This window comes from Bubalus kerabau, chromosome 11, assembly GCF_029407905.1.
Source record: "Bubalus kerabau isolate K-KA32 ecotype Philippines breed swamp buffalo chromosome 11, PCC_UOA_SB_1v2, whole genome shotgun sequence".
NCBI lineage: Eukaryota > Metazoa > Chordata > Mammalia > Artiodactyla > Bovidae > Bubalus > Bubalus kerabau.
Genome location: NC_073634.1, coordinates 25,732,522 through 25,752,298, shown reverse-complemented (window position 1 = coordinate 25,752,298; position 19,777 = coordinate 25,732,522). Strand labels below are relative to the sequence as shown.

General features: G+C 41.2%; 1 protein-coding gene across 14 annotated transcripts in view; it reads left to right on the top strand.

The window, feature by feature from the left end:
* The window catches only part of SLC8A1 (solute carrier family 8 member A1), a 463,546-nt gene that overhangs the window by 101,787 nt on the left and 341,982 nt on the right, over window positions 1-19,777 (top strand). For 9 of the 14 annotated variants that reach the window (XM_055539882.1, XM_055539875.1, XM_055539874.1 and 6 more), the window contains one exon: window positions 3,948-5,779. In XM_055539882.1, the coding sequence (XP_055395857.1) occupies window positions 3,981-5,779 (1,799 nt within the window). In that variant the 5' untranslated portion in view covers window positions 3,948-3,980. Of the gene's footprint in view, window positions 1-3,944; window positions 5,780-19,777 lie in introns of all 14 variants that reach the window. The other 5 variants (XM_055539881.1, XM_055539884.1, XM_055539878.1 and 2 more) reach the window with 1 other exon arrangement.

The window sequence follows — 19,777 nt, the reverse complement described above, 5'->3', positions numbered from 1 at the left end:
AAACCTTTCATGGGACTTTTGCTACCTATCCCCACATAGAAGCCAAGAGGTTTTCCACTGAGCTAGTCTAAGCCCAAATCCAATCATTCTCAAAAGGTCACTATATACACCCTCAGGTGTGGTAGAATGGAGCAGGGGATTACATCAGTTTCAGAGACAGACCGGGCTTTGAATCTTAGTTACTGTCTGACTTTCAGCAAGTATGTAACCTGTCTGAACCTCAGTCTTTCCACCTACAAACAGGCTTACGGTATATTGTTAGGGGTGCTATTCACACAGACTCTAATGGAAATGGCAACATTAGGAGTTGTATAACAGGGAAGTGCTGGTTCCTGGAAGTATTAGATATAATAATTAGATATAGATAGATGTAAAAAATTTACCATGGTGTCTGGGACAGTGTTTAATAATGGAGCCTGGGATTACCATCTCAGGCAGTCAACTGTGATTTGTGATTTGCTGTGGTGTCATTTTGAAATGTGCTTCAAAGAAGGAAAATAGTTCAGGGCACAGAAAGCACAATATGCAAAGACCTGGAGGTAAGAAAGGGCTGTCCTGTTCAGGAAATTGAGAGAATTCCCATATTTTAGAACTCAAAGGCCAGATCCTGAAAGGTCTAAATAGCCTATTGAGGGGGTTTGCATTTGTCTTCAGGGCAGTAGGCCATAAAGAGTTTTAAGGGGAGTGAGAGAGTGTGATCTGCATTTTGGGAGGTTTGTTTTGGCTGAGATGTGAGGAATGGAATGATGAGCCTTGGCAGCAATTTCAAGGGAGTGGTTCATTCTATCCACCCTGGAGACAGGAGCAACTTTGTGTCTGTTTGGGTAGGCTCTGTGTGTTCTGTACTATTCCTTCTGAGCAAATTCTTAACCTTTCTGATCCTTACAGGTTACCAAAATGTTTTAAGTTGCAAATCTTCCAAAAGGATCACTGCAAATGTTTATTTCTCTTTTTTAAACTTTAGATCTTTACTATATCATTTTATATACCTGCAAGGCATTGGGATCATTGCCTTGATCAGACTTTTTTTTTTTTTTAAATAATAGGCAAATGCAGGCTCCCTTTTTTCTCCTCTTGTCTTTATAGTCTGTTCTTCAGTGAACCAGCAGAGAGATTATTTTAAAAGATAAATCAGCTCATATCACACTTCTGATTGGAATCTCCCTGTGATTCCCAAATCCCTTACAGTCAATGCCAATGTCTTACAGTGGCCTCCGTGGCCCTCATGATCTGTCCCTACTGAGTTTCCAGCTCCCCAGCCCTGCTTCTTTCCATCACTTCTCTGTCACCACACAGGTTTCTTCCTGGTCCCTAGACTATGCAAAGCACAATTCTCATCAAGATCTTTGTACCTAACTTGAAATTCTCTTCCTGCAAGTATCCACAAAGCTTGGGCCTCTTCTTCCTTCAGGACTTTGCTCAAATGGCACCTTATCAGAGAGGCCTTCTTTAAACTGTCCATTGTAAAATCATGCCTTCCATGTGTGTGCACATACTGACACATACAACCTGGCACAGACACCATAACGTACAGACTTCCCGTCCTCTTGAAATTGCTCCCTACCCCCCACCATTACAGTGCTTTTTACCACCTGACATTTATATTTATTTGTTTCTTTCCTCCCCATTAGAATATAAGATCTGCAAAGACAGAGACTTGAAAACAAATTCACTGATGAATTCTCAGGACCTAGAAGAGAGCCCATCATGTCCTAAAATTTGTCTGGGCAGCTCTCATAAATCGTGGAATAAATTGATGCAAGGGAGTTAGAACTAGATCTGCCACTGTTCTTACAGGGATGGTTCAGAGTTACCTTGTTTTAAGAAGAGATCCTACAACCCACTCAAGTCGAGTCATGACTGAACAAGTAGATACACTGACCATGAACTGCATACTTTGAAAATATGTTTCTTCTATTTTTCCACCTTTTACTTAGAATGGGATCTGATCACCACAGCCCTCTGCTGTGTCTTCTTTAGTGTGAGGAAAATGTCAAAGCTTATCTCCCTGTAGCGATGAGCTTTAAAAAAAAAAAGTCTGCGGGGAGGGTGCTTTAGGTGATGCCAGAATGTGCTGGGCCAGGTAGGGGTTCTCCTGGGCCCTGGTGCAGTTTTCAATATAAGCCATCAGCAGTAAGCCTAGGGCAGAGAGTGTAGGCAAATGTGGGGGTGACTTAGATAGCCTGAGGCCATGAAGGGGTCTAACCCAGCTCTACGTTTGACTTTATGTCAGGCCACAGGACTAAGACCTGACTCAGGACCCTTCTTATCCCTATGTCATTGGATGTTATAACTGGCTTTCCAGACCAGAGTCACCCTGACTTGCAGCAGATCCTTCTTTGCTTCATTGTCCCCCACCCCATTCACCAAAACCCTGGAATCAGAGGTGATACAAGGTCACGGAGAGGCACAAACCTTGGTTACCTGAGCAGAGTGGTAGGTGGAGCACCATGAACCTGGATTCCCACCAGTGATGCTCCTGCCATATCCCGTTTCCTACAGCCCTTTAATCCCATAGGTACTTTTGGTCACTGTCATTTTGCCGCCTGAGCTAATTTAGTTGGAATTATTGCCCCTGTATTTTTAGGTCACTTGAGTCCTCTATAGAACTGATGTGTATTTTAGAATGACCATGAAAATTCTGACATTGACACAGAGAAGGAACATTTTATGGCTGGTAACACTGATTTCACAGCCTGTCAGGCAAGACCTGGGCAAGACACACGCACAGACCTAGGCCTGCTTATCTCCCTTTCCTGCCATGGGCAGCCTGCAGATTCTAGAATGAGATCTGTACACAGCTATGAAGAGCAGCGCTCAAACAACCAGATGCCCAGCTGCTAATGCATCAGAAGACCTGGTGTTGCTGAAAATTAGGAGGAAATGTGCTGTCATCAAAACATGCTCTTAAAAACTATACTTATTGTGTGGAAATATTGCCTTACAACAGATCTTTTTTCCCTTCAAGTGCAAATACCATTGAGCTTTGATTGCAGGCAAGCTGGAAGATTTCTCTGTGGTTCTAAGATCCATAGATTTCTTGTTGTTCAGTTGCTAAGTTATGTCTGACTCTTTGCAACCCTATGGACTGCAGCATGCTAGGCTTCCCTGTCCTCTATTTCTCAGTGTTTGCTCAGATTCATGTCCATTGAGTTGATGATGCCATCCAACCATCTCATCCTCTAATGCACTCTTCTCCTTTTGTCTTCAGTCTTTCCCAGCATCAGGGTCTTTTCCAATAAGTCAGCTCTTCACATCAGGTGACCAAAGAATTGGTGCTTCAGCATCAGTCCTTCCAGTGAATATTCAGGATTGATTTCATTTAGAATTGACTGGTTTGATTTTGCAGTCCAAGTGACCCTCATGAGCCATAGGAAACAATTGCATTAAATACAGTGTAAACTGTGCCCCAGAATTTAAGATCGTTACCATGTCATGCATTTGTAGGATTTTTAGAGTCTAAACTTCATAGCGTCACTCTTAAGGTGATTTTGGCAATGAAACAGTTTTTGGAAGGTTGACTGTGTTAACCACAGTTTAAAAGAAAATCTGCCTTAGCAACAAGGAGAAAATTATTTAATGCGTCAAAACTTTGTGCTTTTCCTCATTGGCTGTCAGCGTGCATGCATGTGTGTTCAACAAGCCAAGGATATAATTGAACGTTTTCTTCCAGTAAGTCAGCTGTGTACATTGCTCATTGCTCAGTAAATGGGACTGCATGTAGAAAATCCACAAGTGGAGAGATTGGGCTGTAAACATTACCAAGGATTGCTTTATCACAGATGGATTCTTAGAGTCATGATTCACCATAGATGTTGTGATAGTCAAATATAAACAAGTCATTGGTAAATGTAATAAAAATAATTGGGTCACTTGAGTGCTTTGGGTCTGGATCTAATGATGTGATTTTCCTCCCCCCCCTCCCCCTTTCTTATTCTCCCCAGTAGGTTGGGACAGCTGGAACTCTGCCATTGCCCAGCATGCTGCAGTTCAGTCTGTCACCCACCTTGTCGATGGGATTTCACGTGTTAGCCATGGTGGCTCTCTTGTTTTCCCATGTGGACCATATAAGTGCTGAGTCAGAAATGGAAGGAGAAGGCAATGAGACTGGCGAGTGTACTGGCTCCTACTACTGTAAGAAGGGGGTGATTTTACCCATTTGGGAGCCCCAGGACCCTTCCTTTGGGGACAAAATTGCTAGAGCGACTGTGTATTTTGTGGCCATGGTCTACATGTTTCTTGGAGTCTCAATCATTGCTGACCGGTTCATGTCCTCTATAGAAGTCATCACATCTCAAGAGAAAGAAATCACCATAAAGAAACCCAATGGAGAGACCACCAAGACAACTGTGAGGATCTGGAATGAGACAGTGTCCAACCTGACCTTGATGGCCCTGGGGTCTTCAGCTCCAGAGATTCTCCTTTCAGTAATCGAGGTGTGTGGCCATAACTTCACTGCAGGAGACCTTGGTCCTAGCACCATTGTGGGGAGTGCTGCATTCAACATGTTCATCATCATTGCGCTTTGTGTTTACGTCGTCCCGGATGGGGAGACAAGGAAGATCAAGCATTTGCGTGTGTTCTTTGTGACAGCGGCATGGAGCATCTTTGCCTATACCTGGCTTTACATCATTTTGTCTGTCAGCTCCCCTGGGGTCGTGGAGGTCTGGGAAGGTTTGCTTACTTTCTTCTTCTTCCCCATCTGCGTTGTGTTTGCTTGGGTGGCAGACAGGAGGCTTCTGTTTTACAAGTATGTCTACAAGAGGTATCGGGCTGGCAAGCAGAGGGGAATGATTATTGAACACGAAGGAGACAGGCCGTCTTCCAAGACAGAAATTGAAATGGATGGGAAAGTGGTCAATTCCCATGTTGACAGTTTCTTAGATGGAGCCCTGGTTCTGGAGGTTGATGAGAGGGACCAAGATGATGAAGAAGCCAGGCGAGAAATGGCTAGGATTCTGAAGGAACTCAAGCAGAAGCATCCAGAGAAGGAAATAGAGCAATTAATAGAATTAGCCAATTACCAAGTCTTAAGTCAGCAGCAAAAAAGTCGAGCGTTTTACCGCATTCAAGCTACCCGCCTGATGACCGGAGCAGGCAACATTTTAAAGAGGCATGCAGCAGACCAAGCCAGGAAAGCTGTCAGCATGCATGAGGTCAACACAGAAGTGGCTGAAAATGACCCTGTCAGTAAGATCTTCTTTGAACAAGGGACATATCAGTGTCTGGAGAACTGTGGCACAGTAGCCCTGACCATTATCCGCAGAGGTGGTGATCTGACCAACACCGTGTTTGTTGACTTCAGAACAGAGGATGGCACAGCCAACGCTGGATCTGATTACGAATTTACCGAAGGAACTGTGGTCTTTAAGCCTGGTGAGACCCAGAAGGAAATCAGAGTTGGCATCATTGATGATGACATCTTTGAGGAGGATGAGAATTTCCTTGTGCATCTCAGCAACGTCAAAGTATCTTTGGAAGCCTCGGAAGATGGCATCCTGGAAGCCAGTCATGTCTCTACCCTTGCTTGCCTGGGATCCCCCTCCACTGCCACCGTGACTATTTTTGATGATGACCATGCTGGCATCTTTACTTTTGAGGAACCGGTGACTCATGTGAGTGAGAGCATTGGCATCATGGAGGTGAAAGTTCTGAGAACATCTGGAGCACGTGGAAATGTTATCGTTCCCTATAAGACCATTGAGGGGACTGCCAGAGGTGGAGGGGAGGACTTTGAGGACACATGCGGAGAGCTCGAGTTCCAGAATGATGAAATTGTGTAAGTTCTTTTTTTTTATGCCTACGTGTGTGGTTGAGTACGTTTGTGGTTGTGTGAACATGTGTGTGTTTTTTAAAAACTAAATGGTGAAGAAAGAATGGATTGGTTACTATACAGAACCACTTTCAAAATACCAAAATATCCCAGCTTCTAGCTTATGTGCCACTGATCAATATACTATATCTGTCAAGATCCTAATGTGTTTTCCTTTTTACTTTTATGCATTTACAGTTTTTAAGTACGTTTATGGATCATGATGAAATGAGTCTTCTGGCAGAATTTATGCACTTAATGATCGGTTGAAAAACTTGTATTCTGTCTTGATCATATAACAGACACACAGAAAGGGAATATCGCAAAAGGCACGTTATGTCCTAACTTCATTACTGAGTACAATTTGGGAAAGCCCAAAAATAATTTCCTGGCTACTAGGGTTCGCTGAAATGATTTTTGCTGCTTTTCTCTGACACTGTTTCTGTGATGGTCTAATGTTTCTGCTGAAATGCTAATGCTTAATTATAACTTAATGACCAATCCTGCCTTTTCAGTTTGATGCCAATGGAGAAAAGTCATGAAGTTCTTTTTTAGTTCTAGTCTGATTTTACTTTACATGGTTAAACAAACCCTTTTACCCTGCTGGCATAGGGATGGTGAGAGAAATAAAATTCTAAGTGTCTGAAATGACAAGGAGCAGGTCAGAGAAAAGAAGTGGGAAACGATTAAGTTTTCCTATTGACACTTCACAGTGACATTTGCCAACGCTGTAACACAGAATATCTGATTGTGTGATGATTCCTCCATTGGCAGAGGATGTTTAGAGTGCTTTTCCTCCTTCCTTGCCTAAGGCCAGGGGCACTGCACTCACCAAAAGCAAACCAGAAAATATGACCCAGTCAGTAATATCCAAACTGCAAGGATGGAAGAAAAGGAACTGTTTGTAATATCTGCAGTGAAACATTCATTTTAAATCATTCATTTGAAAATATTCAAATGAATGATTATGTTGACGGGATCATTGACAACTTAGGGATTTCAGGATAAACAATATAAAATATAGTTTGTTATCAAAATGGTTAACTCTTGTTAATGGCATGTGACATGGCAGGTGCATTCTCTTCAAGGTGAAATTTCTTCTACTATAAGTGTAGAGAAAATAAATACAAGGATGGGGGAGGGGGGTGCAGAGGAAACAGATTTTCCTAAAAGAGCCTTCCAATGTCTTTCACCTCTTTGACACTGTATTTCTAGAGATGGGCAATCCATATGCTGTCACAGTGAAATCTAAGAGAGACTGTAATAACCTTCCTTGGATATGTGTGTGGGGAGAACTTTTGCTCAGTATCTGTTTTACATTGGTTCTTATGCTGTTAACATTCCACTTAGTGAGACATGTTTTGTTGGGACAGATACTTTACTGAAAGATGGTAATAGGAAATGAATATCCTGCACACCCAAGGACGGATTTTCCCAAAGGCCTCTGTTGATTATGGTCCTGCCCACATTAGTACATAAACTTTATTTCTTTGCTGGGAATTCTTGCTCATTACATTTCATAATCATTTCAATTATTGAACCCTCTTGTATTAGATATACTTTTACATGGATTACAAGTGCTATTGCATATTATTAAAGGAATACTGCATGTTATTAAATGAATTCACAAGGGTAGCTCTTAAACATGACCAAATTGGTATTTTGTTTTGTTTACTCATTTTACGTAGGATGTTTTCTCAAAAAATGCAATATTGCTTTCTCTCGAGAATAAGGGCTCTGTACTTGTTTGAAAGGCAGCTTTCCCTGTCTAATCTGGTGTCCAGGACTTCTACCAAAGCATAAATAAATTTCTTTTGGGCAGAGTGTAGTAGAAGAAGGAAAAAAAGAGACAGTGGTTTGATGGTAAAATTTAGTCTGTCAAGCTCTATTTCAAACATTCACCCTATGCCATTATATTGATTTAATTCTTGCTATGGAAGGAATATTGCCAAATTTCAGCTTTAGAAATTTAGATATCTTGTGAAAACTGGTAAGAATCAGTGGAATTATCAGCATCTCTGTGTATGTGTTCTTGCTGCTGCTAAGTCACTTCAGTCATGTCCAACTCTGTGTGACCCCATAGACGACAGCCCACCAGACTCCCCCATCCCTGGGATTCTCCAGGCAAGAACACCGGAGTGGGTTGCCATTTCCTTCTCCAGTGCATGAAAGTGAAAAGTGAAAGGGAAATCGCTCAGTTGTGTCCCACTCTTCGCGACCCCATGGACTGCAGCTACCAGGCTTCTCCGTCCATGGGATTTTTCAGGCAAGAGTACTGGAGTGGGGTGCCATCACCTTCTCCAGTATGTGTTCTTAGGAATATTCTAGATGAATAGCCATTCCTGCTGCTGCTAAGTCACTTCAGTCATGTCCGACTCTGTGCGAACCCATAGACGGCAGCCCACCAGGCTCCCCCGTCCCTGGGATTCTCCAGGCAATAACACTGGAGTGGGTTGTTGCCATTTCCTTCTCCAATGCATGAAAGTGAAAAGTGAAAGTGAAGTCGCTCAGTCGCATCCGACCCTCAGCGACCCCATGGACTGCAGCCTTCCAGGCTCCTTCATCCATGGGATTTTCCAGGCAAGAGTACTGGAGTCGGGTGCCATTGCCTTCTCCTAGTGCTATAAAATTCTTCCTATCTTTTTTGTGGTAAGTTGAAATATGAACTTTTAGTAATGACAAAACATGTTATTTAGAAGTGTAATGAAAGTACATCCCTGCATTTTTTCTTCTTTCTGAAATTTTAAGGAATTTTCATCTTAGCGTTAAAGAGTTTTACTACCGATAAGGTTTGAAGATAATTAATAGGTCTATTGCTTGAATAAATTTGTTGTGGTGACTGGTACTTAGCCTTAATCTAGGCACCAAAGATTCAAACAAAATGCGTCTGGGAAAACATAATATTATCAAAGATCCCTTATTCTATTGTTTTTTTTTTAATGGATTGCTTTTCCTCTGGTAGTTGTTTCCAATGTCAGGTCCATACAGTCAGATCCAAGTTAAAAGGAGTTTGTCATCATGTAGTCTAGGTGAAGTATGTAGACACAACTCAGTTTTTATCTTTTAAAATGAATTTATATTTCATCCAATTACAAAGGTAATCTTGAGAGATGACGTTCTCAAAAACCTAAAATACATGGATGGGACTATGGATACCCCTCAGCTTTAAAATTACTGCAGATGGTGACTGCAGCCATGAAATTAAAAGACACTTGCTTCTTGGAAGAAAAGTTATGACCAACATGGTAAAGTCACTCAGTCGTGTTCGACTCTTTGAGACCCCATGGACTGTAGCCTATCAGGCTCCTCCGTCCATGGGTTTTTCCAGTCAAGAATACTGGAGTGGGTTGCCACAACCTAGACAGCATATTAAAAAGCAAAGACCTTACTTTGTCAACACAGGTCTGTCCAGTGATGGAATTTCAGTCGAGCTATTTCACATCCTAAAAGATGATGCTGTGAAAGTGATGCACTCAATATGCCAGCAAATTTGGAAAACTCAGCGGTGGCCACAGAACTGGAAAAGATCAGTTTTCATTACAATCCCAAAGAAAGGCAGTGACAAAGAATGCTCAGACTACCGCACAATTGCACTCATCTCACACACTAGCAAACTAATGCTCAAAATTCTCCAAGCCAATCTTCAACAGTACGTGAACCATGAACTTCCAGATGGTCAAGCTGGATTTAGAAAAGCCAGAGTAACCAGAGATCAAATTGCCAACATCCGTTGGATCATCGAAAAAGCAAGAGAATTCCAGAAAAACATATACTTCTGCTTTATTGACTATGCCAAAGCCTTTGACTGTGTGGATCACAACCAACTGTGGAAAATTCTTAAAGAGATGGGAATACCAGACCACCTGACCTGCCTCCTGAGAAATCTGTATTCAGGCCAAGAAGCAACAGTTAGAACTGAACATGGGACAGCAGACTGGTTCCAAATAGGAAAAGGAGTACCTCAAGGCTGTATATTGTCACCGTGCTTGTTTAACTCATATGCAGAGTACATCATGAGAAATGCTGGGCTGGATGAAGCACAAGCTGGAATCAAGATTGCCAAGAATATCAATAACCTCAGATATGCAGATGATACTACCCTTATGGCAGAAAGTGAAGAAGAACTAAAGAGCCTTTGATGGAAGTGAAAGAGGAGAGTGAAAAAGTTGGCTTAAAGCTCAGAAAACAAACATCATGACATCTGGTCCCATCATTTCATGGCAAATAGATGGGGAAACAGTGACAGACTTTATTTTTTGGGGCTCCAAAATCACTGTAGATGGTGACTGCAGCCATGAAATTCAAAGATGCTTGTTCCTTGGAAGAAAAGTTATGAATTACCTAGACAGCATATTAAAAAGCAGAGACATTACTTTGCCAACAAAGTCCCATCTAGTAAAAGCTATGGTTTTTCCAGTAGTCATGTATGGATGTGAGAGTTGGACTATGAAGAAAATTGATACTTTTGAACTGTGGTGTTGGAGAAGACTCTTGAGAGTCCCTTGGACTGCAAGGAGATCCAACCAGTCCATCCTAAAGGAGATCAGTCCTGCATATTCATTGGAAGGACTGATGCTACAGCTGAAACTCCAATACTTGGACCACCTGATGCGAAGAACTGACTCATTTGAAAAGACCCTGATTCTGGGAAAGAGTGAAGGTGGGAGGAAAAGGGGAGGACAGAGGATGAGATGGCTGGATGGCATCACTGACTCAATGGACATGAGTTTGAGTGGACTCAGTAGTTGGTGATGGACAGGGAGGCCTGGCGTGCTGCAGTCCAGGTGGTCAGAGACCACTGAACAACTGAACTGAACAGCTTTATTAGATAGTTTTTCAAATCTTCTTTTTTTTTTGGTTTGTTTAATGACATGCATAAGCCAGAATTTATGATGCTTTCCACAGTAGCTTAAAACAATTCCTGGAAAAGCCTGGATTTAAAGTATATCTAATTAAGAAGTCATTAACCAAGGTAGAAGTAGAGTTCAATCTGATCAGGGAGGGAGATCAAAATGCAGTCAGATTTATCAATTCATTATTTTCAAGAATAAGATGCCTAATCTTTGACCTCAGTTTTAGTGTAGAAAAAGTCATTTAAATTTATAAAATAAGCATGTCTGTCCTCATTCATATTTTTATATAAATGAGTTGAATTATTTCAACTTGACCCTTTTAAAGATCAAAATCCATATTTTAGGAAAATAGCATTAAGTGGTAAGTGCTGCTTGTGGTCTCAAATAAAATTTATTCTCAGCAAAACATTTGAAAATTACAATGCAAACACTCATTAGACAGATATAATTAACAATTAGCACATGCTTTTGTATAAACACAATCAATGACAAATACTAAACCCATGCTAGCTAATCTTGAATTTCAACAGGGAATTCTGTCTAATGTTAACAGCTAATAAAAAATAAACGAAGAATATGCTAATTTGATTTGTGGTTAGGAAGGTGACATCCAAAAATTTGAAGTGCTACTAATGTTTGTTCTTTAATGATGCTGGTTTCTTGGTAATAATTATAGAAAATGTTGTTCGGTGTTTCAAGGTCTAACATTAGCTTGACTGTTCTGGAAAATGTTAAGGTTAATTAGCTAGTGCAGATACAAATCAAATTTAATTACTTAGTTATAGCTCAACAATAATATCATTTTTGGAAGATTACTCAAAACATCATGAGCATTTACTGCTGTATATTTAAAATGCAAAGTTGGAAAATGAAGTATGTAGGTCACTTAGCATATCATTTTACTGGGAGTTTCTAGCCATAATTTGTTAAACAATGGATCTGTCCAAAATTAATTTAGCTTTAAAGACTATTAATGTTTACAAGTTTGATTGCAACGTCATTACTCTAGCAATATAATATTTATTGTATTGCTAATACAATAGCAATAGTTATTAGCAAATAGCAAATACAATATGTAAGACATCTCAACATATATAGCTCTTGGATGTAAAATATTTACATCACTTTCTTTTTTGAAAAATATCTAGAAAAGAAATTCCATATAGGCTGTATGGAATCGTTATTATATTCCAGGGAAAATAAGTACTTTGTTTTTGCTATTTATATTACCAGTATTCTTTTCTTGCTCTATAGAATACCAAGGAATAAAGACTTAGCTATATGATAAAACAATTCAGAGAGTAGAAAGAGAAGGCAGTCAGCTATAAAAAATGAAAAAAATATTAGGAAAATTTGAAATGATCAGAAAAAGAACAATAATTGTATTTGGGGGAAAATCAGAAATGGTGAACAATACTAGAGAAAATAGTGTTAGACAAAAAAGCCTATTAGCTCATACTACCTTGAATCCAACATATTCTAGATTTACTTTGTGGCAAAAGTATTTATCTGTGACATTTAGCCAATTAAAATGATGGAGGCATGATACCTTACATTGATAAAAAATTTTCCCAAGTAATATAAAAAATTTAGATGGGAGTAATTTTAGGGTTTTAATGGACTTCCGCTTTGGATTATCTTTTCAGACTGGAATATTTATCTCTTTTAGAAGCAAACCACATGTAATATCATTTGAAAATCTAAATTGTAACTACAAGAAATGTTTTTATAAATGCATATATTTTCATGAATGCGTAACTACTATAAAAAATAAGACAGGGTAAGAGCCAAAAAAAAAAAAAAAATTACAAGTTCTAATTCACCGCTGCTGGGAACCTAAATTGATTATGTGCAGAAAGGTTGTTTACCATGTCAACTAGATTGCTGCCTTTGCTACTGTAATCTCATTTTCCCACTGCAGATTAGAGTTTGGGGTTATAATAGAATTATGTAAAGAAATTTTATCTTAGCAAATGAGATGTCATAGTTTAGACACACTGAAGTGTTTATAGGACTGCCTTTTGAGTCATCATTCAAGGCCATCACATAGGGGGCTGATTGATTTTCTGGTTCAGGGTTAGACAAGAATTTATTTATCAATCAGTCTGTACATACTAAGTTACTAATTTGCACTCAGCGCTGGACTAATTATTTTGAAGGAAACAGAAGAAGTATCTCCGAATACTCTAAAATGGGGGATAATGAGATAACATATTTTAATCAGTATAAATGTCATTCCAAAGATAAGCTATAAGTTGTAGGAGAAGCCTTAATTTGGGGTAAAATATTTGCATTTGCAGAAGGCATAATCGGAGAGAAAAGCGATGTTCATTTTAGGATGGAATCGTAACTTGGTAAACCTGAGTATGGATGTTTTCAATATATTGGATGGTTCTTAATGAAAGACTCAGTGAACATTAATTTTCTTTAATGGAATTTTATTTTTTCAAATTATGGTTGATTTTCAGTGTTGTTAGTTTCAGGTGTGCAGCAAAGCGAGTCACATTTTTGTTTATATTCTTTTCCATTATTGTTTATCATAGGATGTTGAATATAGTTCCATATCCTATAGACTAGGACCTATGCATTCTGTATATTACCATTTTGCATCCGCTAACCCCAAACTCCCCCTCCGTCTCTCTCCCTGCCCCACTTTGGCAACCACGGGTCTGTCCTCTGTGTCTGCGAATCTGTTTCTGTTTTGTAGATAAGTTCATTTGTGTCATATTTTATATTCCACATATAAGTGATATCATTTGGCATTTGTCTTTCTCTGTGGGACTTCTCTTAAGCATGATAATCTTTAGGTCCATCCATGCTAAATAATGCCCCAAATGGCCTTAGTTCATTTAATGGGATTTTAAATCATTATGAAGGCATTTAAATTAATCTGAGTATATATCCCTTTAAGCCAGTCACAAACTGACCAGTGTTGCATGATTCTACTTATATGAGATATCTGAAATAGTATATATCACTCATAGAAGCAAGAGCAGGATGGTGGTTGTTGGAGGAAATGGAAGGGAAAATGGACAGTTGTTCATCAACAGGTATAAAGCTTCAGTTAATGCAAAATGAGGAAGTTCTAGAAGTCTGCCATACAACATCATACCTGTAGTTAACAATATTGTGCCATGTACTTAAAAATCTTTAGAGTTGGATCTTAGCAAGTGCTTTTTACTACAATAGCATAAAAATTTTAAATTGTTGAAAAAAGAAGAGTGTATGATCTACTTAAAAATCAGCTTATGTGCTTGCCCCTCTGTATCTCACTGCCTCTTATTGTTTATAAGCAAACTTTACAAGATTTCTAAAAAAATATTGCCAGTATTTTCTTTTGCACTTAGTGGGATTCGTCCTTGGTCTCTAGATGGTTTTGATTTCCCTTAGTGCTGTAGCCACTGGAATAGTCCTTAGCCCATTTTGCCTGCCTTCTGGCTGCATTTTCTCAGAGGTAACCATTGCAACATCTCAGTAGAACCCAAGTAGATTTCACATCATATTGTGAAGTAGGGAGAGATTTTCTTTGGTTTTCTTTCCTGAGGACCCTGGTAACCCATGAAAAGAGATTTAAGCATGCTGAATTCTTTGGAATGGAGCCACCTTCAGGGTATAACACCTATGATAGGATTTTATTTGTTGTTTCACTGCTCTTTGTTAGCCAAGGTATAGAAAATTGCCTGTGGATTACAGTATCTTGAGAACCATAGAGGTTTTCCTGTAAAGTATCTCCACCATGTTCTGTCATGGTTACTGAAATCCACTCACTGGAGATTCATTCTTTGGGATGGGAAAGCTGTTAGGTCCCTGTGTGTGTGTGTGTGTGTGTGTGTGTGTGCTAAGTCGCTTCAGTCATGTCCAACTTTCTGTGACCATATGGACTGTAGCCCACCAGGCTCCTCTGTCCATGGAATTCTCTAGGCAAGAATACTGGAGTGGGTTGCCATGCCCTCCTCCAGGGGATCTTCCCAACCCAGGGATTGAACCCAAGTCTCTTATGTCTCCTGCATTGGCAGGTGGGTTCTTTACCACTGGCACTACCTGTTAGGCTGCTCTCATGTTGTAAATGCCATGCAACTCTTAAGGGTTATCCTTACAACAGCAGATGTGGCTCTGTGCCCAGTGGTGGGAAAGGAAGAAAGGACATCCAAATGTAAAGTGGGTCTGTGGCACAAGAGGTGATCTTTATAATTGCCTTGGGTGAGCCAGCTGAGGGGAACCTTGTGGAAGGTGTTGATGGAGCAGACCAGCGGCAAGCGGGGTTCTGCTGTGGCTACCCACACTGCCTTGCAGCTTTTGTCTTGGGAGTGGGCAAGTCCAGAGGGTCCTGGAGGGGAAAACAAGCGGTCAACAATATGGCCAGAATTAAAGGAAATCTCCTCCTTTGCTTCCTCTCCTGGCTCAACAGACTGCCTACGTAATACCAGATCTGCTTGCCAAAGGTTGAGCCAGCCAGAGCTCTTTCTTTTCGCAGGCCTATACAGCTGTCTCTCTGTAGAGCTAGGCGAAATCAACAATGCCTTTTATTTCCTGCCTTTCTCCCCAGGACTTGTGTTCTCCATGACATTTTCTTTCCCTCTTACAATGTCTCCACAGGGTTACATAGGGGAATAGTCATTGTGTGCTTTGTGATCATTGAAGACACAGAAGCAAGGGGCAAGAACAGCCAAAGCAGAAATCGGGGAGATTTCATTATGCCCAGGAATTCAGCTATTAATGACGCAACCTGGAATATTTTATTTCTAGATACTATTTGTAAAGCTTAGGTATGAGAGATCCTGAGTACTTGGGACCCTTGAAGCCCTGTGGTCCCCCTTGAAACAAAGCCCTCTGTACTTTTCCATGTTAGACTTTCTGAGATAAAAGATGGACATAGGAGGAGCTCTCGACTTGGGTTCTGTGCCCAGGTTGGAGCTCTCCCTACTGGCTTTGTACCTTTCAGCAAAGATACTTAAGCTCTGAGTCAGTTTCTTTGCCTGTGAAATGAAGATGACAATGGTAAATGTTTTGATGGTGTTGGTAATTGATGGTGATGGTGGTGGTAATGCCAGTGATACTGGCGTGATAGTGATGGTGTTGGAGGCGGTAGCTTTGGACAGGGTGGTGTGGTGCTGATAATAATAATGATGTGGTATTGGAGGTTGTGATTTTGCATATGGTCATGGCATAAGTGGCGGTAATGGTGGTGGTAGTGGCGTAGGTGGTGATGGTGGTCATAGTGATGGTGTGGGAGGTGGGAGTTTTGACTGTGATGGAGACAGGGAGGTGACGGTGGTGGAGAGATGGTTTTAAGATGTATGGTGAGCTGGGTTTCATGCTATTTTCCTTACAATATTCATTTGATTAAATCCTCACAACCATTATATTGCTGTGCTCAGTTGCCCAGTTGTGTCCGACACTTTGCGACCCCATGGACGGTAGCCCCTCAGGCTCCTCTGTCTGTGGGGATTCTCCAGGTAAGAATACTGGAGTGGGTTGCCATGCCCTCCTCCAGGGGATCTTCCCAACCCAGGGATCGAACCCAGGCCTCCTGTATTGCAGGCAGATTGTTTACCGTCTGAGCCACCATAAAGCTATTGGTTAAGTGCTTATTGTACTCACTTTGTTGCTACTGCTGCTGCTAAGTCGCTTCAGTCGTGTCCGACTCTGTGCGACCCCAGAGACGGCAGCCCACCAGGCTCCCCTGTCCCTGGGATTCTTCAGGCAGGAACACTGGAGTGGGTTGCCATTTCTTTCTCCAATGCATGAAAGTGAAAAATGAAAGTGAAGTCGCTCAGTTGTGTCCAACTCTTAGCGACCCCATGGACTGCAGCCCACCAGGCTCCTCCGTCCATGGGATTCTCCAAGCAAGAGTACTGGAGTGGGGTGCCATTGCCTTCTCCGGTACTCACTTTAGAGTTGGAGAAATTGAGGCTTGGAGAGTAACTGCTTTTCTTTGGGTCAAACAGCTAGTGAGAGAGGACCTGGAATTTAGCAGTAGGGCTGCCTGACTGTAGAGGTTAGTCTCCTCCGGGCTGTTCTTTCCCGTCACGTGGCTGTCATAGGCGAGGCAGGGACAAACATGAAGGCCATAGTGCTGTGATCCTGACTGCGTGTGGTTGTGCAGCTCTGAAGATGGGAAACCAGAAGAGTGATGTATCCTTTCTGGATTCTTGAACATGCATTCACCATGATGCCCCCCACCCACTACCACTCCATCAGTCTAGAAGAGCCATGATTAACTGAGTTTGAGAAGCAGGAAAAACTGTGTACGAGACAGCAAAAGAGACACTGATGTATAGAACAGTCTTATGGACTCTGTGGGAGAGGGAGAGGGTGGGAAGATTTGGGAGAATGGCATTGAAACATGTAAATATCATGTATGAAATGAGTTGCCAGTCCAGGTTCGATGCACGATACTGGATGCTTGGGGCTGGTGCACTGGGACGACCCAGAGGGATGGAATGGGGAGGGAGGAGGGAGGAGGGTTCAGGATGGGGAACACATGTATACCTGTGGCGGATTCATTTTGATATTTGGCAAATCTAATACAGTTATGTAAAGTTTAAAAATAAAATAAAATTAAAAAAAAAAAAAAAAAAAAAAAAAAATAAAACAGGGGTTGTTTTTTGTAAATAAAATGTTATTGGTATACAAAAAAAAAAAAAAAAAAAAAAAAAAAAAAAACTCTAAACGCTATAATCCTTCCATCTCTGCAACATGCCCAATTACTGTCTATTCTCTCTCACAGTATTTATTTCCTCTTGTTCCTGAATAGTAAAGGAACTCTATTAGTAGCTTTCTGTCATCGCCTGCACTGGCTCTGTGTCTTAACTTCCTTATATGGCTGAACAGTGAATGTAGCTTTTCTTAAAATAGCAGTTTCTTGGTCTGTCTGTCTTTTTTGTGTATTACAAGACAGTGTAAATTAATGATGACAGAGGGTACCAGAGGATGCTTGTTACTTTGTGACAGCACTACTACCAAGTTTGAAAAGTTGCATTCTTTGCCCCTGGAGGTCATTAACAGTAGGAATTTCTGCTAGGAGGTTTTCCTAGAAGAAGGAACCCACATGACAGTTCAACGGATACAAACCTACCCACAGCAAATGGAATTTTTAGCTGCTTGTTTAAAAGTTCAATTCGAAGTCCCTCTTGCTTTTGAGCTATATTCTCTAGGATGCAAGAACAACAACAAAACACTTTGAACTAAAATCAGGTAACTGTCCAAAGACAACTTGCATATACTTTATATCAGCTCAGCATTCAGGTGTGTCTGTATGTCATTGGCTTTCAAGCATAGTTTTATTTTTTAGACTTTTGCAGGTGAATTATTGGTCTGTTTGGAGTAAATTCACTGTCAATATGTTTATAAATATAATTAATTTTAACATTACAGTAGCCCCCAACTGTTCATTTTCAACAGAGAACTTTTATCTTTCACACACGTTTATTACTTACCGAGATAAAGGTGGGAAAGCAAAATTAAGTCCTATTAACATGTAGTTTAATTTTGTGGTGGTGGTGAAGTTGCTAAGTCCTGGCCAACTCTTAGTGACCTCATGGACTGTAGCCTGCCAGGATCCTCTGTCTTTGGGATTTCCTAAGCAAGCATACTGGAGTGGGTTGCCATTTCCTCTCCAGGGGATCTTCCTGACCAAGGGATCCAATCTGGGTCTTCTGCATTGCAGGAGGATTCTTTACCAACTCAGCCACCAGGGAAGCCTAGTTTAATTTTTAGGGCATACTGAACTGAACTGAAAACAAGGGAAAAAAAAGTAATTCCCAAAGGACAGTTCTCATTCTAGCATACTAGACATTATAATCTTAACTTGACACCACGCTTCAAGTGAGCTATTTAGTTTAATTTTTAGGAAAAGAGAAAAAGGGAGAGAACAGAAAGGAAACGGAGGGAGAGGATAAGCGAGAAAGAGAAGCTAAGGCAGGGAGAGTAAGAAAAAAACGGGAGTAGACAGAGAAAGAAAAAAGAGGGGAGGAGAAAGGCAGGCAGAGAGACAAGAGATGGAAGCTGAGAATATACAGCCCTGATTAGAATTTGGCTATTACTAAAATGAAGTGAAGCCTGGAATTCATTCAGAATCTTGCTCAAGCACACAAAAGATAGTCTTTGAGTAAGAAAGTAGACCTGGGATTCACTTAAACTGCTGCTTTATTAAAAACAGCCACTTTGTCCTCGGAATGAAATGTACATACAATTGCCTGAGTGTGTTTGAGGAGCCAGAGGAAGGAGGTGGGATCCAATAGTGATGGTGCCTGCTTTCAACAACTGTTTTATGAATATCTGTCCTGTGTCAAGTCCCTTATAAGATGCTGGGACAGAGTGGTGACTAAGACGTGGCCCCTGGCATGGAGAGTCTCTTGCTGGACTCGAGGAGGTAGCTGTGCACATATGCAGTCCTGCACTGATGTGGCTGGTGCACCATACAGCTTCTGCGTGCCTTCCTAGTTGCTGTTCCGTCATTGCCTCCCGATGGGGATTTTGGCACTGGTGTGAGGCTGAGGGGGAGTGATGCTCAGCTCTCAGCGAGGCTGCGAGCTGTAGGAGCTGCACTAAGTGCCTGCTCTTCTCCAGAAGAAAGCCACTCTGCTCCCTCTCTCTCCCTGTCTAGCTCCCCCTCATGGCTTCCATCACCATTTGACTGCCCTCTCTAATAAAGACCAGAAGTGTAAAGATTGGGAAGAATTCAGGTCTGATTCATTATTCATAGCCTTGGTGAACTCAGGGATGTGAAGTAGAGAAAGGTGGGGGGTGTGTGTGCGTACGTGCATGCTCAGTCTCGTCCAACTCTTTGTGACCCCCTGGACTATAGCCTGCTAGGCTCCTCCATCCATGGGATTTTCCAGGCAAGAATACTGGAGTGGGTTGCCATTTCCTTCTCCAGGGGATCTTCCTGACTCAGGGATGGAACTTGTGTCTCTTGCCGCCCCTGCATTGGCATGTGGATTCTTTACCACTATGCCTGGCATAGTCATTTACAAAAAAGAAGCACATTAAAGATAACAAATAATATAAAAACCAAATGAGTGAAAGTGAAAATTACTTGGGTGTGTCTGACTCTTTGTGGCCCCATAGACTATACAGTCCATGGAATTCTCCAGGTCAGAGTACTGGA